This window comes from Bombina bombina, chromosome 11, assembly GCF_027579735.1.
Source record: "Bombina bombina isolate aBomBom1 chromosome 11, aBomBom1.pri, whole genome shotgun sequence".
Classification (NCBI taxonomy): domain Eukaryota; kingdom Metazoa; phylum Chordata; class Amphibia; order Anura; family Bombinatoridae; genus Bombina; species Bombina bombina.
The window spans coordinates 162206180-162231664 of record NC_069509.1 but is presented as its reverse complement, the minus strand read 5'-3'; the positions used below and the strand labels follow the sequence as shown (position 1 = coordinate 162231664).

General features: G+C 38.9%; 1 protein-coding gene across 2 annotated transcripts in view; it reads left to right on the top strand.

Moving 5' to 3' along the window:
- RRN3 (RRN3 homolog, RNA polymerase I transcription factor) overlaps positions 1 to 25485 on the top strand; it is a 75582-nt gene that overhangs the window by 5786 nt on the left and 44311 nt on the right. Inside the window, exons 1-8 of one of the 2 annotated variants that reach the window (XM_053694542.1) lie at positions 4479 to 4556; positions 7236 to 7342; positions 8640 to 8696; positions 10673 to 10762; positions 12952 to 13081; positions 22089 to 22148; positions 22723 to 22786; positions 22993 to 23062. In XM_053694542.1, coding sequence (XP_053550517.1) covers positions 7247 to 7342; positions 8640 to 8696; positions 10673 to 10762; positions 12952 to 13081; positions 22089 to 22148; positions 22723 to 22786; positions 22993 to 23062 — 567 coding nt within the window. In that variant the 5' untranslated portion in view covers positions 4479 to 4556; positions 7236 to 7246. Of the gene's footprint in view, positions 1 to 4478; positions 4557 to 7235; positions 7343 to 8639; positions 8697 to 10672; positions 10763 to 12951; positions 13082 to 22088; positions 22149 to 22722; positions 22787 to 22992; positions 23063 to 25485 lie in introns of those variants that run through there. The other variant, XM_053694543.1, reaches the window with a different exon arrangement.

Genomic DNA, 25485 nt, shown 5'->3' with positions numbered 1-25485 from the left:
AGCGGCCGATTGGCCGCAAATCTCCAGGGGGCGGCATAGCACAAGCAGTTCACCAGAACTGCTTGTGCAATGATAAATGCCGACATCGTATGATGTCGGCATTCATCAATGTCTGTCAGACATGATCCGTTGAGCGGATCACGTCGGACAGGCTGATGATAAATCGGCCACAAAGGCTCCAAAAATAAGTCATTTGATTGGCAGAAATAAAATAATTATGTAAGTCCCATGTTACAACTTAAATATATGGTGTAAGGAATTCCTATATCTCGCTTTGCAGAGCGGGTATTCCCCTCATTAAAGGGCGATGATACCCAAATGTTGAAACACTTGGAAATGATGCAGCACAGCTGTAAAAAGCGGAGTAGAAAATATCACCTTAACATCTATATGTAAAAAAGAAAGATATTTTACCTCAAAATGTCCTAAGTATTCACACCCCATTGTAAAGGACTTTAAGCAGCAAATCAGTATGCCTGTCCCGGGACCGGCAAGGGAGTGAGCCTCATGCACACTCATGTTGTTTCCCTATTCAGTTTAAGGAAGTTTACTATGAAATCTCATGAGAGTTAAGTGAAATCTCATGAGATCACAGTAAAAGAGTTCATGACTTCAGTACTGCTGATGCTGAATGGCTGCAGTTCATTTCTTCATTTATTTTTTTAACAGCAGCTGAAGTATAACTTTTTACACAGTACTTACTCTGATGAGCTGAGGAAATTGTGAGGTAGGGCTGGGCGATATGGGCAAAAAAAAAAAAAAATCACAATTTTTTAAAAAAAAAACGTGATTGCGATTTAATCGCGATTTTCTTATAAATGACTAAAACACCTTCATTTTGCATTATAAAGTTTATTTAACACTACAGAATATTAATGTACACGTTTCTCAATTTCCAATACACTCTTGGAGCATAAAAATACAAACCACAAAAAAACACTGTCATGTTTTCTTGGACAGTCATTCTAACTGTGGACAGTGGTATGATTAACAAATGAAGTAGTGTAAGCCACATACACACACATATATATATATATATACCTGTATATATATATATATATATATATTGTATATTTTTTCTCCTGTCCAGGAATCCATTACAGGCATATAGCAGTAGGGTGGGGGGGCTGCTCCTTTCAGAAATGCTGCGCCTTACTGATATAAAATACATTGTAGATGCAGTTAAGTTAACCCAGCAGCAGAGGGGACTGCAGTTTTAGCCTTTTTGGGAGCCGTGGGGTTAACTGCATCTGCTATGTATTTAAGCCGTTTCTCAGAGAGCAGGAGATTGTGTGGGAGGTTCCATAGGGGGAAATATAAGTAAGTGGCTTTCCCTCGTCTTCATTCCTGCATGGGCTCTGCTTTTAGATTTCTAGATTGATCGGCTGCTTCTCAGAACAGAAAGTGAAAGTAAAAGAACCATTTTACAAATGTGTGCTAAAAGCAACCACTAGATGGAGCTGGTTTGCAAGAAATCACAAATAAATCAATGCATTACAGCCACTTCTAAAGGAATTTTTTATGTAGGAAAAAATCGCGACTCCTTGCGATTTTAAAATTGCGGTTTTAAAACGCATATGCGATTAATTGTGCAGCCCTATTGTGAGGTAAAATATCTTCCTTTTTACATAGAGATGCTCAGGTGATATTTTCCTGTCAGTTGTTTAAAGTTATGCTGCATCACTTTCAAGTGATTTAGCATATGAGTATTATGTCCCTTTAAGTAAACCTTTTCTTCCATAAATTTAATGTATCAATAACATTTATCAATGTGGGAGCTTTCTGTTGCTTTCAATTCCTTGCTAATGACAATACCACTGTCAACAACACTATATATATATATATATACATATATAGCCTCTGATGAAGCACATGTGCGCATGCGCAAAACGTGTCAGGCCATTCTGTATTGGACCTATGAATTGAGAACTATATATATATATGTTTGTTAGGCCTCAACGTTTTGATGTTCCCTAAGTGTAGCAAACAGACCTCGAGTCCTGCATGGTCTGGCACATAAGGTGAGGGTTGAGTTCCAGAGATTTGTAATCTTTGAGCATTCCCACCACATATGTATATCATAACCTATCTTTTCCACATGCACGTCAGCAAAGAGGGGAATGTGTAGATGACATTCTATGTAGTTTGGCAAGGATCAAATGTCACCTTGCCAGTAACTGTTTGTCTGAAGTTTGTTCGGTGTGCTGTGATTTCAGTGAGAGCACGCTATAGGATAGTGCAGGTGCACTGACATTTTGTTAGACTATGTAAGTGCTCTGTGGATGTAAGCACGCTATTGATGTTCAGGGCTAGTGCGCTGTGTAGCTTAGGGCATGCTGTTGATGAGAGCATAGTGCTGTTAGTTATTTTCAGCACTATGTGTGCACCTGTCTACTTAGCTCAGCCCCGCAGTTATTGCTAATATTGCTTATTTGGCTCTATTTTTATAAAGTTGGTGCGGGCGTGCTATTTAGATCATATCTTTTATTTAGGACTCTATTAGTATTTATACTCAGGTTAGTTATTTTTGTATAGCGCTGTTCTTTATATGCAGGTGCATATATTTTATCACAGGCATGCTAAGTTTATTCTGCCACTTTATATTATTGCATGTGCACTATTATTATCGTTGTGCACTCCAGGCCTCACTTATGTTTAGCGCCTTCAGTCCTTTATAAGGTGCTTCCTGTTTCCTTTTGTTTGACTGTGTATAGGTTTAGCTTCTTGCTACCTGGGTGCGCTGTTCTGATATTAGGTAACTTGTTGCTGACATTTTGGCCTTTCTTCTACTTTGCTCTTGGATTTTCCCTAGTATCACTGACTTCGGATGTTGCTGACACGGCCTGGACTTTGACCTTGATCTGCTTACTTTTTGGTACTGCAATATTGTTCCTTCCAGTTGCTGATTCTGGCTTTGTATCTGACCGTGAGTTTGCCATAATCTGTTTCTGTACATATCCTTTCTGTCTGTATTTCCTGAGGCCTAGTATATACGGTTCGCATCTTCCATATCTGTGTCCTTGTGCTTTTCTTTGCTGTGGGAGTTCTACCTATCATTTCACCTGAGGTTGGGATAACAAGACTACTGGCCAGGCAATTGGAGTGATAGGTGGGATCGCTCAGAAGGCCTGATAATATACACGGGCCATGTCATTGGACCCCAACAAGATTGTGCGTGCAGTTATGCATCAAGGCCAACTACTGAGAGACCATGTGCATCCTATCTAAGCTTACTACTTCTCTGGTAATTATGCTTGGAGTACCTATAGAACAAGGAGCTACGGCCAGTGAACCAATTAATAAGCCTGAGACTTCTGCAACTCCCGCTCCCAGGATACCTTTTTCAGAGAAATATGACGGAATCCTTCTGATTGTCGTGGGTTTCCTAATCATTGTCATTTACACTTTAGGAATCAACCATCTGTTTTCCCCACTCTTAATGCCAAGGTAACCTTGGATTATGTTTTGCTGATATGTTGGCCTGTCGATTTCCCCGGTTCCGCAGTCTTCTGATATTGTTGCTGAGCTGGCCTGGACTTTGACCTTGATCTACTTATCCCTTGGTACAGCGATATTCCTGGCATTGTGCCTGTGAGTTTGTTGTAACCTGTTCCTGTACTTATCCTGCCTGTATTTCCTTAGGCCTAATGTATCCTGTTTGAATCCTACATATCTTAGTCCTTGTGCTTTTCTTGGCTGTGGGATTTCTACTTATCATTTCACCTAACACTGGGATAACAAGACTAAGTTAATTAGCGAGGCCGGTATTTTCTTCCACGAAAGGTGGCAATCCTACAGGCAATTGGAGTGATAGGTGGGATCTCTTGGCAGGCCTGATAACACCTAGTTACTGAAATTAACTTAAACCAGTTTAGCATAAAATTCTTGTCTGAGATCCGGTTCCCATTCTGACATATTATGTGTTTTTCTCAGATCTAGACAATCCAGTAAGAACTGATAATGTTTAGAGAGGAGTCTCCATACCTTGGCCCCCTAAAGGAACAGCAAATTAAGCTTCTCAATGAGAAAACCCCAATCCTGAAGGAGATTTTGCAGCTAGCTCCCAGCAGTGGCTTGCTGCTTCTTACTCTACCAGTTTAATAGAGGTAAATTGGAAAGTTCTTTAATTAAAACGATATGCACTATCTGAATAATTAAAGTTTTATTTTGAGTTTTCTGCCTCTTCAAAGGCCATCAAAATTATTTCAGAAGATGCTATGGTGCCTTCACGTCGGGATTTATGGATAATAAATGTCATGTGATAACAAAAGAGATCTATAAATAATTCCATCTAAACTGCAGTTACAAGCATAAAGCGTAATGAGACACAATGGCCTCCTATCTCCCAGCATTTTATCATCACATCATACTAGTTACTGACTGTACCACAGACATTTATGCCATCATTGAACACCAAATTTGGCCGCTGCTTCTTCAAGCTTCGCGTTGCTTCACTTCCGCTTCCGGTCCACTATCACTTCCGGTCTCCTCCTGTTACGTGCTGGAATTGTCGCACATTGCTCTTTGTAACTCCGGAATCTTGTTTCGTGTTCCCGGTACGGGGCCGGTAGTTACTCGCTCTGGGTTTTAGTGCTTAATTGGGGATCGGGGTTTTTGTTGCTGTTAGTGCGGGAATGGTTCTAATTAATGTACAATTTATACGGGGGTTACAAAAAATGCTCATAAAATCTAGTAGTTAAATCCTCATGTTGGTGCTATATATTATTTGCTTTTAATAGAAAATGTGGGGATTGTAAAGTTTGTGCAAGATATTAAAGGGTTATAAAACCCATTTTTTCCCTTCATGATTCAGATAGAGCAGCAATTTTAAGAAACTTTTTAATTACTCATACATAGTTGCCAACAGTCCCTGATTTCCAGGGACAGTCCCTGGATTTTTTTTGTCCCTGGAAATGTCCCTGAAAATCTCCTTTGCACAACATTTGTTGTTTGCATATATATATATATATATATATATATATATATATATATATACACATACACACACATTCACATATACAGATAGATGATAAATAGATGTAGTGTATTATTTAAATATAATTCATTCCTAATGGAATATTGTTATTATTATTGAATGGGTTCACATATTATTTGTCTTTCTAATTTTGATGCTGTGTTGTAAAAATAACCATATGCCCAGAATGTGTTCCAGTGACTGGGTAGGTGTAGGAGTTTGGTGCTGTAATCTGTATAATAAACTATGGATAAGTCTAAATTATACTATTACTTTCAAATGGGTGTGTTTTGATTGCAGAATGGAGTGGGCGGAGCAGTTGAACAGTAGGTCGTCAATACTCCAGTAACCCGCTTGCTTGCTCTGCTGCAAAGTGTCCCTGGAATTTTTTTTGAAATGTTGGCAACTATGCTCATATAAGAGAAAAAAACTTTGTTCTCTTTGTATCTTTACTTGAAAAAGCAGGAATGTAAGCATAGGAGTTGGGACATTTTTGGTTGAGTACCTGGGTAGCGGTTGCTGATTGGTGGCTAAATCTAGCAACCAATCAGCAAGTGCTACCCAGGGTGTTCAACCAAAAATGGGCTGGCTCCTAAGCTTACATTCCTGCTTTTTCAAGTAATGATACCAAGAGAACGAATATATATATTTTTTTAATATGAGTAAATGAGAAAAATTGATAATAGGAGTAAATTAGAAAGTTGCTTAAAATTGCATGCTCTGTCTGAATCATGAGAGCAAAAATGTGGATTTTATATCCCTTTAATAAAGTAAATGCTCCCCCTGTTACTGGCCTAGGGTAAAAGTGTGAAAATCCTCTTGCTATCACTGTATTTTTTCAGACTTCTTTCCAGGTGGTTAAATATTTTTTTGTCCCTAGTCCCTACACAGATAATGTGTAGAGTTAAAATACGTTATTAGGGAAATATAAACTATATTACCCTCTGATTTTTATAAAGAAATTAAAGGGCTCTTATAACGACAATAAACCCCTCAAAGGGAGCCACAGAGCACTACTGGTCCTTAGCGGACACGGCCATGGACCCAAACATCAGTGCTAGTCACTGCTCAGCTATGTGACTGCCACTGCTGACTGGGTGACAGGCAGCTTTCTGCGCTTCCTGCGCTGTCCTTTAACTATGTATTTAACCCCTTTACAGGGTTTAAAAACATCTCATTGCAGGATCGCTAGTGTTAACTTTAAATGCTGTAACAAATTAGAGCATGTAGTTTTACACTATAATAGTGTTCAGTTGTATGCAGAGGTAGTAACATGTTCATTTACAATTGTTCTCTCTAAATATTGGTCTCAGTCTGTATAGAAAGATAAGATAAGGAGGATTTTGTGTAAATATATAGAAAGAAGCTAATGGGGTCTGCTCTCCTTTCAAGCTCAGCCCATTTCATTGTCTTGTTTTTTCAGTTAGTAAAGGCGCCTATTTCATATGCAAAGATAAACCTCAATGGTCAGTTTCCCACTTATTTTGTGGAAATGACAGCTGATACAAGGCAATGTACACATTAAGGGGAAACCAATTTTTACATTACAGTGTCTATCTGTTTTGGTAGCTTGAGTTAGATACAAGAGTTTGTTTTACGCTCATCTTACCCATACCATGCGGTTACAAGACAGAGCAAAGTATTTTAAATGACCCCTCGGTATGAAACACTTATACTAGCAGGGATTTAGTAAAACTAATGTTTACTACGGATATAGCAGAAGCTGCTACAGAATTCCTGTTAGGAGCGGATTATTTCCATTTCATGTTACTAACAACAACTGATTCTTAGAATTCTAGTTCTGTTTCATTCATGATCGGTCATTATTTAATCCTATATTTTATTTTTTTGAAATGCAACTTTACTGGCACATATGTAACATACATCACACTGTGAAAGAAGAATATACAATAAACCTTCCAATAGTAAGAGTGTTGTTTTACATAGCTTTCTCTTTTATCTATTTAGTTACACAGTATAGTGCAGTAAACTGGTATCAACTGAAACATTTCATTGCAACTCTTGACAGGGTTTATACATGTTCGGATGACCCGGCTTGATTACTATATTGGAATTTTTTGCAATATTTTTGTCCCATACACTTCATTTGACTATAAGAGTCCTCGGTCCTGAGTTTAATGTAAGCATACTCCTCCAGCTGGAGAATGTGTTGGAATATGTGAAGCCATTTTGGCCATACACAGTGTATCTTTTTGTTTCTATTGTTTGCTATAAGTGACTATATTATTTGTTTTTACAGTGCTTTCCAATATGTTTGCTGAATGTGATGACTTTATCAACTCCCCACCAAAGAAAACCGTCAGGTTTGGTGGGAAAGTTACAGACATCCTGTTCAAGTACTCTGAGGTGATTATGGCCTTGCTCTAAGAGGCAGCAAATATATAAAGTAGAAGTATCTGCCGCCATATTGCCATCAGTGTATTATTGACATTTTGTGAGTTTTGCAATCTGGTTGATATTTCATCCTGTGTAAAAACAGGGTATTAGGTTCTGGTGTAATTAGCCAAAGCAAAGTGCAGTTGATCATGGAATAGACTTCCAGTTGTGGTTGTGATGACAGAGACTGTATGGGAATTTAATAGGGCTTGACAAATATGGACACCAATTCCCTATGGAAACTAAAATGTGAAATCTGGCAACCTCTTTAATAAAAACAAAAGTTGAGAGTTGTCTAAACCTGACCCAAAATCCTAACTAAGGGGATCCACTCCTTCAAATGGATCAAATGCCCGCCTGCTTTCACTACTGCTGATTAAAGGGACACTGAACCCAAATTTTTTCTTTCGTGATTTAGATAGAGCATGAAATGTTAAGCAACTTTCTAATTTACTCCTATTATCACATTTTCTTCATTCTCTTGGTATCTTTATTTGAAATGCAAGAATGTAAGTTTAGATACCGGCCCATTTTTGGTGAACAACCTGGGTTGTTCTTGCTGATTTGTGGATAAATTAATCCACCAATAAAAAAGTGCTGTCCAGAGTACTGAACTAATAAAAAAGCTTAGATGCCTTCTTTTTTAAATAAAGATAGCAAGAGAACGAATAAAGATTGATCATAGGAGTAAATTAGAAAGTTGCTTAAAATTGCATGCTCTCTCTGAATCACAAAAGAAAAAAATTGGGTTCAGTGTCCCTTTAAGGATTACGAGGCAGTCTAGTTTGATTTCAATAGTAATGTTTGCAGCTTTATGGTTTTTGTTTTTACACTTTTCTGGTAGATAAAAACTAAACTAAGAAGTATATCATGATGCTCTATTTCTAAACAATCTTGGGATATGTAGAGTAAGACAGTATATACATCTATAAAATAATATATACAATCTTGGCGACACAGAAATTGATGGCTCCTAGATTTTCAACTTATTTGTCAAGCCCTGGCCTGGAAAAAACATAGGGCTGTCTTAAAAATCAGGTTGTTCTTTACAAGGAAATATGTGCAAACTCGATATACCTTCTGCTTCTTATCTACCATAAATATGTTTCTATATGTTTTTTGAAGAAACTGGCTGGGATATTTTTTAGTTTAGAAAACCTACAGAAATCCTGCTCCTATACTGAATTTGTATATTTGGTATCATTGTATTGAATTCTTCATTAAATTACATTAGATCATGTTTTGATATGAATTATATCCTATTTAGGGCGACACCACTGACTTTGAGCTTTTGAAGCATCAGTTATCAGACCCAGAGATAAAGGTAACTTTCTATGTTTTCACCAGTCATCGTGTCATAGTAATTTTTCTCTTCTGCCCTTTTTACTGAGTTTTCAGTAAATTCTGAACCGTTAAAGGGACACCGAACCCAAATTGTTTCTTTCATGATTCAGATAGAGCATACAATGTTAAGCAACTTTCTAATTTACTCCTATTATCAATCTTTCTTTGTTCTCTTGCTACCTTTATTTGAAAAAGAAAGCATCTAAGCTAAGAAGCCACCCAATTTTTGGTTCAGCACACTGGACAGCATGTGTTTATTGGTGAGTGAATTTATCCACCAATCCGCAAGAACAACCCACCAAAAATGGGCCGGCTTCTAAACTTACATTCTTGCTTTTCAAATAAAGATACCAAGAGAATGAAGAAACATTGATAATAGGAGTAATTTAGAAAGTTGCTTAAAATTGCATGCTCTTTCTGAATCAGGAAATAAAAAAATTGGGTTCAGTGACCCTTTAAAGGGACATGAAACTCAATTTTCTTATTTCATGATTCAGATAGAGCATGCAATTTAAAAAAATGTTTCTAATTGACTTCTATTATCAAATTTGTGTCGTTCTCTTGTTGTTCTATATCTATCTAGATAGGTAGTGTGTATGAACTTACCTTCCTGCTTTTCGAAAAAGGATAACAAGAAAATGAAGAAAATTTGATTATAAAATTTGAAAAGTTGTTCAAAAATGGTATGTTCTATCTGAATCATGAAAGAATGTTTTTGGTTTTATGTCCCTTTAAGATGTCTCTGTACACCAAAAATGATTTTGCATTTGAGTGAACAGCAAACCTGAAATTAACACGGAATGCACGCAGGTTACTGTGGTAGTATACATGCTTAATAACACGGAATGCACGCAGGTTACTGTGGTAGTATACATGCTTGATAACACGGAATGCACGCAGGTTACTGTGGTAGTATACATGCTTGATAACACGGAATGCACGCAGGTTACTGTGGTAGTATACATGCTTGATAACACGGAATGCGCGCAGGTTACTGTGGTAGTATACATGCTTGATAACACGGAATGCGCGCAGGTTACTGTGGTAGTATACATGCTTGTTAACACGGAATGCGCGCAGGTTACTGTGGTAGTATACATGCTTGTTAACACGGAATGCGCGCAGGTTACTGTGGTAGTATACATGCTTGATAACACGGAATGCGCGCAGGTTACTGTGGTAGTATACATGCTTGATAAGAAAAAAGATCTCTTCAGCCCAGAACATGTGTTTTCAGGAAAAACCAAACAAAAAACTAATGCCTCCTTTTAGGGGGACCACACATTTCCATACAGAGTCTCTTTTTTTATGTAACATAAATGAGCATTGCTAATTATTCTAAAGACCCATGGTAATAAGGCTCAAGTTTGAGACAATTTTGTTACGTCTGAAAGAGAAAATGTCAAAATTAGTTGTTTTGTTTTTTAACTGATTTTCCAGTCTATAAGGTTAATAGGAAATACAAAGCGAATACTGCAGTATAAGTTTCAGTTTATATTTAAAGGGACAGTAAAGTGAGAAAAAAAAGTTTGTTTAGATACAGCATACATTTTAAATAAAATCTTTCTTTGTTTTCTTCATATCCTTTATTAAAGAGTAAACCTAGGTATGTTTGCAAGAGACTTTACTTGACATGTGATGACGTGTAAATGCTGCCTTTTCGTATGTATGATAGAACATTATTTTAATAGTGTCTCTTTAGGTTATACAATATTATGTGAATTAAGGGTCATTAATTTAGGCTCTTCATGTGTGATTGGGGTTCTAATTTTATGTACAACTGTATAATTTTAGCATTGGTTGTCTATATATGTTGTTTGGAGTCGAAAAAAATATTAATAGGTTTAACATTAGTAGGATTTTTATGTTTGTGTTCTACCAATACATGTAAAGACTTTATTCATGCAATGTGATTCCACAAACGTTTACATCGCCATTACTTTTGTAATTTTGCAGGACGCACAGATTCTAAACTGGCTGCGTGAGTTCCGTATCTCCGTTACCTCCCTGACAAAACAACACGAGCAGATCGTCAGCATCATCCTGGTGAGCTACATCTGTTTGGTCATTGTTTTCAGTTGTGCAGAGAGTACAACATTTCAAATCCCATAGCAAGATAAAAACCGCCCAATTCAAAACCACTGAATGCAAAAGCAAACTGTAGGATCAGTTTATTGAAACAAATTATCCTTATTTACGGCATGATTTTGTTCTTGAATAATGCTGCAGTATTATCGTGGTCCTGGATAAAGTGCTATTAGGACTGTTTGTATAAAGTGTCCCCATTATGCTCCTCGTAGAACCTATGAGTTTATTATCTGTCTCTTTTTTATTAGTAATATTTTTATAGTGCTCACACAATCACACTAAATAGCAGATAGATAATATTTATAGAAGTTCAGGAGTTTGGGATGATTTAAAAAGGGACCAAAATGGTTTGACCTATGTTACCTAAATGCTGCGCCCATCTGCAGGGTCTGTGATGACTCCGTTTCTGGCAGTGGCTGCGTAATTTGAAGCCGACTTCCCTGAGCTCAGCTGATTCCTACAACATTGTGTGTTGGCTGAGATGTGGGTATTAATAAACGTGCTGTCTTGTGATTTCGCAGCTACTTACATCTAACAGTATGAGCTCCTGACCAAGTTACTTGGTCTAAAGATAATTCGAAGGATATGTTAGTGCAGAAATAAAATGCTCCAGTTTGTGACAGCGTTTTATTATTACTCTGTCACTTTGCAACTCTGTTTAACAACTGCAAATAGGCTTAAACAAATAAGAGCTGTGAAATGCAGGACATGGCTGATGATTGGTGGTTAGGTGCAAATGCCACTGCTGATTGGCTTACAGCTATGTCCTACTCAAGAGTAGGGACTCCTAAGCGGGACATTAGACATTGTTGTGGCTAAACAGAGTTACCATAAGACAACTTGTAATAATAAAATGGTCTAACAAATTATAGCAGTTTATTTTTCACTTACATGCCTTTTAAATACTGATGCTTGATATGTTCTGTTAAATTGCATTCCCACAGAGCTCTGTTTACTCATATGTAAAAGGGACAGTGTTCATTGTTAAATTACTATTAAATGCTGTAGAAATACATAATCGGCAAATGCATGATAAAAAGACAATGCAATAACACTTAGTTTAAGTTTCAAATGAGTAGTAGATTTTTTTTTTTTATGACAAATTTCAGTTATTTCCATTTTTCCTGCTCTTGTATCACGTGAAAGCCATTAACCAATGACAAAACACATATGCAAATATCTTGTGAACTGTTTGCACATGCTCAGTAGGATCTGGTGCCTCAAAATGTGCATATAAAAATACAGTGCACAATTTTGATACTGGAAGTAAATTGGAAAGATGTTTAAAATTGTGTGCATTATCTGAATCATGAACGTTTACTTTTGATTTTAGTGTCCCTTTAAGTTTACCCGAAGCTCATGTGCAGATGCATAAATACTTTCTAGTGACCTGGTTCCTGTTGAACTTACATGTTCAAAGCAGCTGGTGAAACTCTTTCTTGTTGGTGTTTTATTTTTATAGAGTTACATTTTTTATTTTGGCCTTTAGTATAATTGCTCATGCTGAGCCGTTTGTTGTTAACAGACGTATATTTGTGTCACCAATTCATAGAATTTGTTCATTTGAACATTTAAAGGAACACTCAAGTCAAAATTAAACTTTCATGATTCAGAGAGAGCAGCATTTTTAAACAACTTTCCAATTTACTTCCATTAACAAAAATGAGCACAGTCTTTTTATATTTACGCTTTTTGAGTCACCAGTCCCTACTGAGCATGTGCAATAATTCTCAGAATATATGTATATTCATTTGTGATTGGCTGATGGCTGTCACATGATGCAGAGAGAGTGGGAATAGACATAACTGACATATGTCAGAAAAAAAATCTACTACTCATATGAAGTTCAGGCTAAGTGCTATTGCATTGTCTTTTTATTGTGCATGTGTTGTGTGTGCAAATCTACTGTATTTACTGGTCTTTTAACCCTCTTACTTTGGGTCCCCATTCTTACAGGGTGTTTTTGTATTTTATTGCCGATATTACTGATTCTAAGAGAATAAGTCACCATTAATCCATAGATGTATCAGACCAGACCTAATTCCGCTCAACAAATATTTAAGTTTGATTTCAACCAGTATCTCAAAGTTTAGCTAAAGATCTTATGGTTTGTAATTGCTTTTAGTTACAATATCAATCTCCTGTAGAAACTACCATGGTTAAATCGAAGCAAAGAAGTTGTGGAGGAATATTTGGCCTTTTTGGGAAACCTTGTGTCGGCGCAGACGGTTTACCTGCGATCCTGTCTGACCATGATTGTCTCACACTTTGTACCTGGTAAATATTTTTTGGTTTATATATTTTCCTCTTGTTTGTGTACCTGTTTTTCTGTTTGCAAGAAAATGAAGTAGCGTGAAAAACTGTGTACTCTCTTTGGCCATAATCTTGCAGGGGTCCAGATCGGCCAGCCTGTAATATTAGCAGGAAATAAACCTCAAAACGTTTGTGTAGTAAAGAAAACTGCAGTTTATTTCCAAGGGACACTAAACCCAACTTTTTCTTTCATGATTCAGATAGAGCAGGCAATTTCTCTTGTTAAGTGTAGTCAGTCCACGGGTCATCCATTACTTATGGAATATATCTCTTCCTAACAGGAAGTTGCAAGAGGATCACCCAAGCAGAGCTGCTATATAGCTCCTCCCCTCACATGTCATATCCAGTCATTCTCTTGCAGCCTAACTAAAGATAGGTCGCTGTGAGAGGTCTGTGGTGTTTTTTAACTTAGTTTATTTCTACAATCAAAAGTTTGTTATTTTAAATGGCACCGGAGTGTGCTGTTTGTTCTCAGGCAGCATTAGAAGAAGAATCTGCCTGCGTTTTCTATGATCTTAGCAGACGTAACTAAGATCCACTGGCTGTTCTCATCTGAGGAGTGAGGTAACTTCAGAAAAGGGGAATAGCATGCAGGGCCCCCCTGCAAATGAGGTATGTGCAGTAAATTATTTTTCTGAGGAATGGAATTGACTGAGAAAATACTGCTGATACCAATGTAAAGTAAGTTCAGCCTTAAATGCAGTGATAGCGACTGGTATTAGGCTGATGAGTGTGTGTACACTGAATGTATTTTTCTAAGGAATGGAATTGACTCTGAAAATACTGTTAATACTAAAATAATGTATGAGCCTTAACTGCAGTAAAAGCGACTGGTAGCAGGCTTATTAATAACACTTCATAACTTTTCAAATGTATGTTTAAAACGTTTACTGGCATGTTAATCGTTTTTTGTGAGGTACTTGGTGATAAAACTTATTGGGGCATGATTTTTACCACATGGCCATCTTTGTTTTCTGCATAGAAACAGTTATCTGAGCTTCCCCACTGTTGTAATATGAGTGGGAGGGGCCTATTTTAGCGCTTTTTTGCGCAGTAAAAATTCAGTCACAATCTGTCTACTTCATCCTCCATGATCCAGATCGTCTCTAGAGAGCTCAGGGGTCTTCAAAATTCATTTTGAGGGAGGTAATCAGTCACAGCAGACCTGTGACAGTGTGTTTTGACTGTGATAAAAACGTTAATTATTAAATTGTTATCCGTTTTTGGGTATTAAGGGGTTAATCATCCATTTGCTGGTGGGTGCAATCCTTTGCTAACTTAATACATTTACTGTGAAAAATTGGTTGCTATAACTATTTTGGTTCATTGTTATTTCAACTGTGACAGCTTTTTGTGCTTCTTAAAGGCACAGTAGCGTTTTTTATATTGCTTGTAAATTTATTTAGAAAAGTATTTCCAAGCTTGCTAGTCTCATTGCTAGTCTGTTTAAACATGTCTGACACAGATGAATCTCTTTGTTCACTATGTTTAAAGGGACACTAAACCCAGAAAAAAAGTCATCTTAAATTGAAATATCGATATATTTTCTATATTTTTGTAATTTGCATTGCGTTTATAATATTTACCCTTTCTTAGCAATCCGATTGCGAAAATACAAGGTTTTCCAAACCCACCGACGGCGATTCATTACCATCATCCAATTCTGAACGATAACCCAGGTTATGAAAATGGCGTCGGTTTGATGATATGCGCATGCGCGATATACCGTCCACGTCATTCTTGACGTAACTCACAGCAAACCAGCAGACCTGCTGTGTTGATATCAGACAGAGCTGCTGAATAGAGCAGGTAAGTGTGGATCGCTGCAAGAATCTCCCTAGTAATAACGAGCATTAATTCTATATGTATAGAAAAACGGACAAAATTATCAATGAAACCCATATTAATTTTATTTAACTGTATGCTCAATACACTGAATAGAGCAGGTAAGTGAGGATTGCTGCGAGAATCTCCCTAACAATAACGAGCATTAATTCTATATGTGTATAAAAACGGACAAACTTATGAATAAAACACATTAATTTTATTTCACTTTATGCTGAATTTGATGAATAGAGTTTGTAAGAGCACAGCATATGCTTATTTACAATACCACTGTATGGCTAAGTGTGGTATCATGGATCAGATATGCACATGCGCGGGTCAACGGATCGTAATGCGCATGCGCCGGGTGACGACATTGTCACTTAATGATATGCAGAAAATTGCAATACGATTGGAAATTGAAGTTTGGTGTGCACGGCCCATATTAGAGGGTTGGCTGTAATGATGTCATCTTAGGAAAATACATTTTAATTTTATAGTGTTCAGAAAGATCGTTGGACTGTAAAAGTAGGTAAGTGATGAAATATACACGTTAGTGATTTGAAATTGATGGTCAGGTTATGGACAAAAAACTTAAGTTTTGGAATCCTTTAAAGGCCAATGTGGAGCCCAATAGAAATTTGTGTACTAATTGCATTGATGTTACTTTAAATAAAAGTCAATCTTTACATGTAAAGAAATTATCACCAGACAACGAGGGGGAAGTTATGCCGACTAACTCTCCTCACGTGTCAGTACCTTCGCCTCCCGCTCAGGAGGTGCGTGATTTTGTGGCGCCAAGTACATCAGGGAGGCCCTTACAAATCACTTTGCAAGACATGGCTACTGTTATGACAGAAGTATTATCTAAATTGCCAGAATTAAGAGGCAATGTTTGTTCAACAAGGTTTTATCTTACAGCCCCTTGCATGCATTGCGCCTGTCACTGCTGCGGCGGCATTCTGGTTTGAGTCTCTGGAAGAGGCCATTCGCTCAGCTCCATTGGATGAAATTATGAACAAGCTTAAAGCACTTAAGCTAGCTAACACATTTGTTTCTGATGCCGTCGTACATTTAACTAAACTTACGGCTAAGAACTCCGGATTCGCCATCCAAGCGCGCAGAGCGCTATGGCTTAAATCCTGGTCAGCTGACGTGACTTCTAAATCTAAATTGCTTAATATTCCTTTCAAAGGGCAGACCTTATTCGGGCCCGGCTTGAAAGAAATTATAGCTGACATTACGGGAGGTAAGGGCCAATCTCTACCTCAGGACAGGGCTAAATCAAAGGCCAAACAGTCTAATTTTCGTGCCTTTCGTAACTTCAAGGCAGGAGCAGCATCAACTTCCTCCGCTCCAAAACAGGAAGGAGCTGTTGCTCGTTACAGGCAGGGCTGGAAAGTTAACCAGTCCTGGAACAAGGGCAAGCAGGCCAAGAAACCTGCTGCTGCCCCTAAGTCAGCATGAAGAGAGGGCCCCCAATCCGGAAACGGATCTAGTGGGGGGCAGACTTTCTCTCTTCGCCCAGGCTTGGGCAAGAGATGTCCAGGATCCCTGGGCGTTAGAGATCATATCTCAGGGATATCTCCTGGACTTCAAAACTTCTCCTCCACGAGGGAGATTTCATCTTTCAAGGTTATCAGCAAACCAAATAAAGAAAGAGGCGTTTCTACGCTGTGTACAAGACCTCTTACTAATGGGGGTGATCCACCCAGTTCCGCGGACGGAACACGGGCAAGGATTCTATTCAAATCTATTTGTGGTTCCCAAGAAAGAGGGAACCTTCAGACCAATCTTGGACTTAAAAATCCTAAACAAATTCCTAAGAGTTCCATCATTCAAAATGGAAACTATTCGAACCATCCTTCCCATGATCCAAGAGGGTCAGTACATGACCACAGTGGACTTAAAGGATGCCTACCTTCACATACCGATTCACAAGGATCATTATCGGTACCTAAGATTTGCTTTCCTAGACAGGCATTACCAGTTTGTAGCTCTTCCCTTCGGATTAGCTACGGCTCCAAGAATCTTTACAAAAGTTCTGGGCTCACTTCTGGCGGTACTAAGACCGCGAGGCATAGCGGTGACTCCGTACCTAGACGACATTCTGATACAAGCGTCAAGTTTTCAAACTGCCAAGTCTCATACAGAGATAGTTCTGGCATTTCTGAGGTCGCATGGGTGGAAGGTGAACGTGGAAAAGAGTTCTCTATTACCACTTACAAGGGTTCCCTTTCTAGGGACTCTTATAGATTCTGTAGAGATGAAAATTTACCTGACGGAGGCCAGGTTATCAAAACTTCTAAATGCTTGCCGTGTCCTTCATTCCATTCCACACCCGTCAGTAGCTCAGTGCATGGAAGTAATCGGCTTAATGGTAGCGGCAATGGACATAGTACCATTTGCGCGCCTGCATCTCAGACCGCTGCAATTGTGCATGCTAAGTCAGTGGAACGGGGATTACTCAGATTTGTCCCCCCTACTAAATCTGGATCAAGAGACCAGAGATTCTCTTCTATGGTGGCTTTCTCGGCCACATCTGTCCAAGGGGATGACCTTTCGCAGGCCAGATTGGACGATTGTAACAACAGACGCCAGCCTTCTGGGCTGGGGCGCAGTCTGGAACTCCCTGAAGGCTCAGGGATTATGGACTCAGGAGGAGAAACTCCTCCCTATAAATATTCTGGAATTAAGAGCAATATTCAATGCTCTCCTAGCTTGGCCTCAGTTAGCAACTCTGAGGTTCATCAGATTTCAGTCGGACAACATCACGACTGTGGCTTACATCAACCATCAAGGGGGAACCAGAAGTTCCCTAGCGATGTTGGAAGTCTCAAAGATAATTCGCTGGGCAGAGTCTCACTCTTGCCACCTGTCAGCGATTTACGTCCCAGGCGTGGAGAACTGGGAGGCGGATTTTCTAAGTCGCCAGACTTTTCATCCGGGGGAGTGGGAACTTCATCCGGAGGTCGTTGCTCAACTGATTCATCGTTGGGGCAAACCAGATCTGGATCTCATGGCGTCTCGCCAGAACGCCAAGCTTCCTTGTTACGGATCCAGGTCCAGGGACCCGGGAGCGGTGCTAATAGATGCTCTGACAGCCCCTTGGGTCTTCAACATGGCTTATGTGTTTCCACCATTCCCGATGCTTCCTCGTTTGATTGCCAAGATCAAACAGGAGAGAGCTTCGGTGATTCTGATAGCGCCTGCGTGGCCACGCAGGACCTGGTATGCAGACCTAGTGGACATGTCGTCCTGTCCACCGTGGTCTCTGCCTCTGAGACAGGACCTTCTAATTCAGGGTCCTTTCAACCATCCAAATCTAATTTCTCTGAGGCTGACTGCATGGAGATTGAACGCTTGATTCTATCAAAGCGTGGCTTCTCGGAGTCGGTTATTGATACCTTAATACAGGCTAGGAAGCCTGTTACCAGAAAAATTTACCATAAGATATGGCGTAAATATTTATATTGGTGCGAATCCAAGAGTTACACATGGAGTAAGGTTAGGATTCCTAGGATATTGTCCTTTCTACAAGAGGGTTTAGAAAAGGGCTTATCTGCTAGTTCGTTAAAGGGACAGATTTCTGCTCTGTCTATTCTTCTACACAAACGTCTGGCTGAAGTTCCAAACGTTCAGGCTTTTTGTCAGGCTTTAGCTTGGATTAAGCCTGTGTTTAAGACTGTTGCTCCGCCGTGGAGCTTAAACTTAGTTCTTAACGTTCTTCAAGGCGTTCCATTTGAACCCCTTCATTCCATTGATATCAAGCTGTTATCCTGGAAGGTTCTGTTTTTGATGGCTATTTCCTCGGCTCGAAGAGTCTCTGAGTTATCTGCCTTACATTGTGATTCTCCTTATCTGATTTTTCATTCAGACAAGGTAGTTCTGCGTACTAAACCTGGGTTCTTACCTTAGGTAGTTACTAACAGGAATATCAATCAAGAGATTGTTGTTCCATCACTGTGTCCTAACCCTTCTTCAAAGAAGGAACGACTTTTGCATAATCTGGACGTAGTCCGTGCCCTGAATTTCTTTTTGCAGGCAACTAAAGATTTTCGACAAACGTATTCCCTGTTTGTCGTTTACTCTGGACAGAGAAGAGGTCAAAAGGCTTTGGCTACCTCTCTCTCTTTTTGGCTTCGTAGCATAATACCTTTAGCCTATGAGACTGCTGGACAGCAGCCTCCTGAAAGGATTACAGCTCATTCTACTAGAGCTGTGGCTTCCACCTGGGCCTTTAAAAATGAGGCCTCTGTTGAACAGATTTGCAAGGCTGCGACTTGGTCTTCGCTTCACACTTTTTCAAAATTTTACAAATTTGACACTTTTGCTTCTTCGGAGGCTATTTTTGGGAGAAAGGTACTACAGGCAGTGGTTCCTTCTGTTTAATGTTCCTGCCTTGTCCCTCCCTTCATCCGTGTACTTTAGCTTTGGTATTGGTATTCTATAAGTAATGGATGACCCGTGGACTGACTACACTTAACAAGAGAAAACATAATTTATGCTTACCTGATAAATTTATTTCTCTTGTAGTGTAGTCAGTCCACGGCCCGCCCTGTCTTTAAGGCAGATCTAAATTTTAATTAAACTCCAGTCACCACTGCACCCTATGGTTTCTCCTTTCTCGTCTGCTTTGGTCGAATGACTGAATATGGCATGTGAGGGGAGGAGCTATATAGCAGCTCTGCTTGGGTGATCCTCTTGCAGCTTCCTGTTAGGAAGAGATATATTCCATAAGTAATGGATGACCCGTGGACTGACTACACTACAAGAGAAATAAATTTATCAGGTAAGCATAAATTATGTTTTTAAGCAACTTTCTTATTTACTCCTATTATCAAATTGTCTTTGTTCTCTTGCTATCTTTATTTGAAAAAGCATGAATCTAAGCTAAGGAGCTGGCCCATTTTTGGTTCAGCACCCTGGATAGCGCATGCTGATCGGTGGGTACATTTAGCCACCAATCAGCAAGTGCAACCCTGGTGCTTAAACCAAAAATGGGCCGGCTCCTTAGCTTAGATTCGTGCTTTTCAAATACAGATAGCAAGAGAACAAAGACAATTTGATAATAGGAGTAAATAAGAAAGTTGCTTACAGTTGCTGCTCTATCTGAATCATGAAAGAAAATATGGGTTTAGTGTCCCTTTAAGCTAAAATTAGCTGATAATTTTTCTAATGTTTGTTGCACAAATTAAAATAAAATACATTTGTTAACCCCTTGTGCCAATTAGACATAGGTGCTAAGTCGCACAATACTTTGCCCGGCGTACTGTGTTGACGTAGTACCAACGTCCTACACAGAGGTGCATGTTGCGTTCCCACTGTCAGCTTAGATAGCAGGAGCCACAACCAGGGGGCTAAAGGCATCTGCCTTCATATGGTAAGGATTGTGCTCCCTTACTACATGAAGCAATATCGCTGATAGTTACAGAGAGTTACACTGTCTGTATCACCCTCTGTAATGATCATTCTTGGTGCCAAGTGGGAGCGGTTGAGGGAAGGAGGGAGGTGGGTGGGCGGCCCAGCAGAGGAGGGGAAGGGAGGGGCGGGGTCCTCTACACTACGGCAAAAGTGTTAGGCAGGGTAAAGGGAGGGATGCAGCCCTATACTACAGAAAATTAATGTTTGGAGGAGGGAGGTGGGAACCTACAGTAAAAGCTTGGAGTGTGTGGGGGAACCCTACACTACAGAAAAATATCTAAAATGTATATGATAAAATTTAAAAAAATTTTTATTAGGGGGTGGTAGGTGTCAGGTGGGAGGGTAAACCCTATACTGCAGCACAAATGGACCTTACAAGGTAACTGATTAACTCCTTTAGTGACAGAAATTTCAATAGTGTGGGGGACAGTTGCAATCAGCGGCAGTCCATTTCCAAAAAACAATGGCAAAGCCATGCATGTCTGCTGCTTCTGAACAAAGGGGACCCCAGTGAAGCTTTTACAACCATTTGTCTTATGACTGAAGTAGTTTGTGTGTAAATATTTCAGCGAGAAACCCAAAATTTGCTAAAAAGTTAACTTCTTTTATAAGATTATATTTGATGGCCAAACCGTGGCATGAAATACACCACAATGGGCCTAGATCAATACCTTGGGTTGTCTACTTAAAGAATATCTATAGTTTTCATAGCTAAATAAAAAAAAATCAAAGGCTCTATTTCTGTTTAAACAGAGTGATAGCAAAAATGCTAAAAGTTCTCTGGTACTTTGGGCAAGTTTTTCTCTAAAATTCAGGTAGTTAAAGGGTTAAAGGGACGCTGAACCATATTTTTTTCTCTTTTATGATTCAGATAGAGCATGACATTTTAAGCAACTTTCTAATTTATTCCTATTAAAATTTTTCTTTGTTCTCTTGCTATCTTTATTTTAAAAGCAGGAATGTAAATCTTAGCAGCCAGCCCGTTTTAGGTTCAGCACCATGGATTGCACTTGCTTATTGGAGGATTACATTTACCCACCAATAAGCAAGCATAACCCAGGTTCTCAACCAAAAATGGTCCGGCTCCTACGCATCAGATTCCTGCTTTTTAAATAAAGATAGCAAGAGAATGAAGAAAATGTGATAATAGGAGTAAATTAGAAAGTTGATTAAAATCGCATGCTCTATCTGAATCATGAAAGAAAAATATTTGGGTTGTGTCCCTTTAAGTTATGCAATTAATTTGTGATTTGGATAGCTCCATAACATTATAAATAAAATGTTACAATATTACAAAGTATTAAACTGTCTCCAATTGGCTACTTCATAATGCCACCGGCTGGCAAAATGCTCTGAGGAATAGACTGTATTATTTAGCACTTGGTTCCTGCAGTTTACCTCTGAGAAAATAAGTTTTTATTTTTCCCATTTCCCCTAGTAACTATGTCTGACATCCTGTAGTATCCATATAGTAATATGTAACATGCTACACAGTGGTTGTTTTATTAGTGCAGGATCTCATTTATTCCTGTTCTAACTTGAAAGGAGATAAACACATTTGAGGCTTTACAAAGGGCTCACTGCACTGAAACCAATGCAAACTTTAATAAAAATTAATTTTGTATTTTTGAAAACTTTTTTTGTGTGTAAATCTTTTGGAATTCCCTAAATAAGGTTTTCCCTAAGCACCAAATTGAGCAGAATTTTTTTTCTTTAAATAAAGCACGGATTGTTATACAAGATGGGGATGTGAACATTTCTGACTCAGAAGATGAAGATGACGGTGAGTATGATTGTCTCAAAAGAATTAAAGGGACAGTATACTGTCAAATTGTTTTACCCTTAATGTATTTCTAATGACTTGTTACACCAGCTACAGAGTATAAAATGTATGAGAAATAGCTTTTTCAAGTTTATTTGTGTATATGAAATAGCTGGTTTTGTGTTTTGAAACTACAACCTATTGAAATGGGTTGAGCTTGCAGGTAATATCAGATCTCATTATGTTATCACTTTGTGTACACACACATGCTTCCTTGTCTTATATCTGTTTGTAAACCAAAGACCAATACTTATAGAGAACAATGGAAAAAAATTATTTCATTAGTTATCTCTTCTACACCCAGCTGGAAATGTAATTTCTTCTGCTGGCTGGGATTACATGGCCTGTCAATAGACTGGACTTAAAGGGCCATTATACGCCAATTGTTTCTTTGCATACATGTTTTGTAGATGATCCATTTATATAGCCCATCTATATAAATGTCCTGTGTTAATAATGTATGTTTTAGATAACTTTATACACAACAGTCTGTTTTGTAGTATTTTTATTTAAACTCTGTTTTTCTTCCCCCTAGATATTATGTCAACTTTCCATACTTGTCATCGAGCTTTGCAAATAATAGCAAAATATGTCCCTTCGTAAGTATTTTGTAAGTCGTCTTGTTAGGATAAGGGAGACTCCTATTTGATATTGTTGCTAATTTTATTAGCTTTCTTTCCGTCTGTATTTTGAGATGTGTTCTTGTAATTACCGTAATAAGAAATGTGATAAAAAAAATAAAATAAACTCATAACAGGAAGTTTCCAGAGTCTTCATCATATTTTCTATTTCTTTTCTCTTCCAGAGCACCACGTTTCCTTATGCCAATACTCCTGGAAAAATTTCCTTATATAAACAAATCCACAAGAACACTGGTAATATTAACCTGTCACGTTTAGGACAAATTGTATTGTTCCATTTCTTAACCTAAAGGGATAAGCTAAGTGACGTAACATACAGCATTAGCATCACGTGGCGAGAAAGCCCATTGGTTTTCTTGCATCAGTCATTTCTAGGATAAAGATCTTCTACTAAGATATTGATGGAACTTTTATGTTAAAGGGATTCAACTCAAATTTAAACCTACATGATTCAGATAGAGCAGCAATTTTAAACAACTTTCCAATTTACTTCCATTAAATACATTTCCACAGTATTTTTATATTTAAACTTTTTGAGTCACCAGCACCTACTGAGCATGTGCAAGAATTCACAGAATAGTAATATTCACAGAAAGTATATGCATTTGTGATTGGCTGATGGCTGTCACATGATACAGTGGGAGTAGAAATAGACATAACTTTGAAATTTGTCAGAAAAAAAGAAAATGTATGCTTACCTAATAAATTTGTTTCTTTTTAGATACGATGAGTCCACGGATCATCATCCTTGTGGGATGTTATATATAGCTGTTATATATAGCTCCTCCCTTCCTTCCCACTCCAGTCTTTCGACCGAAGTTAGGAAGAGAAAGGAAAAGCCAAGGTGCGGAGGTGTCTGAAGTTTACAAATATTAACAACCTGTCTTAAGAGAACAGGGCGGGCCGTGGGCTCATTGTGTCTAAAAAGAAACAAATTTATCAGGTAAGCATAACTTTTCTTTTCTTTTTAAAGACATGATGAGTCCACGGATCATCATCCTTACTTGTGGGATACAATACCAAAGCTTGAGTACACGAATGATAAGGGAGGGACAAGACAGGGAACCTAAACAGAAGGCACCACTGCTTGAAGAACCTTTCTCCCAAAAGCAGCCTCAGCCGAGGCAAAAGTGTCAAATTTGTAAAATTTAGAAAAAGTGTGAAGAGAAGACCAAGTTGCAGCCTTGCAAATCTGTTCCACAGAAGCTTCATTTTTGAATGCCCATGAGGAAGCAACCATCCTAGTGGAATGAGCTGTAATTCTTTCAGGAGGCTGCTGCCCAGCAGTCTCATATGCAAAGCGGATGATACTCCTCAACCAAAAAGAAAGAGAGGTAGCCGTAGCTTTCTGACCCTTACGTTTTCCAGAGAAAATTACAAACAGAGAAGAATACTGACGAAAGTCCCTAGTGGCTTGTAAGTAAAACTTCAAAGCACGGACTACGTCCAAATTATGCAGAAGCCTTGCCTTCTGAGAAGAAGGATTAGGACACAAGGGAGGAACAACAATCTCCTGATTAATGTTTCTGTCTGAAACAACCTTAGGAAGGAACCCTAGTTTAGTACGTAAAACTACCTTATCCGAATGGAAAATAAGGTAAGGCGAATTGTATTGCAACGCCGAAATCTCAGACACTCTTCGAGCTGAAGAAATAGCAACAAGAAATAAAACTTTCCAAGATAACAACTTAATATCTAAGGAATGCATAGGCTCAAACGGAGCCCCTTGAAGAACCTTAAGAACTAAATTCAGACTCCATGGAGGAGTAGAGTAACTGGTTTGAACACAGGCCTGATCCTAACCAAGGCCTGACAAAAGGATTGAACATCTGGATTGAACATCAGCCAGACGTTTCTGTAACAAAATAGATAAGGCAGAGATTTCTGACCCTTTAGGGAACTTGCCGATAAACCCTTCTCCAATCCGTCTTGGAGAAAAGACAAAATTCTGGGAATCCTAACTCTACTCCATGAGTAGCCCTTGGATTCACACCAAAAAAGATATTTACGCCATATCTTATAGTAAATCTTCCTAGTTACAGGCTTACGCGCCTGAATCAAGGTCTCTATGACCGAATCAGAAAAAACCCGCTTGGATAGAATTAAGCGTTCAATCTCCAAGCAGTCAGCTTCAGAGAAATTAGATTTGGATGAAGGAAGGGTCCTTGAATGAGAAGATCCTTCTGCAATGGTAGTCTCCAAGGTGGTAGGGATGACATCTCCACCAGATCGGCATACCAAATCCTGCGAGGCCACGCAGGAGCAATGAGAATCACTGATGCCTTCTCCTGTTTGATTCGAGCAATGACCCGAGGAAGAAGAGCAAATGGGGGGAAAAAGATATGCTAGGCTGAAGGACCAAGGAACTGCTAAAGCATCTATCAGTTCCGCCTGAGGATCCCTGGACCTTGACCTGTATCTCGGGAGCTTGGCATTCTGACGAGATGCCATGAGATCTTACTCTGGCCGACCCGATGCCATGAGATCTAACTCCGGCCGACCCCATTTGAGAATCAGGTTGGAGAATACTTCCGGATGGAGTTCCCACTCTCCCTGATGAAAGGTCTACCTGCTCAGAAAGTCCGCCTCCCAGTTGTCCACCCCTGGGATGTGGATCGCTGACAGATTGCAAGAATGGGCCTCCGCCCACCGGATTA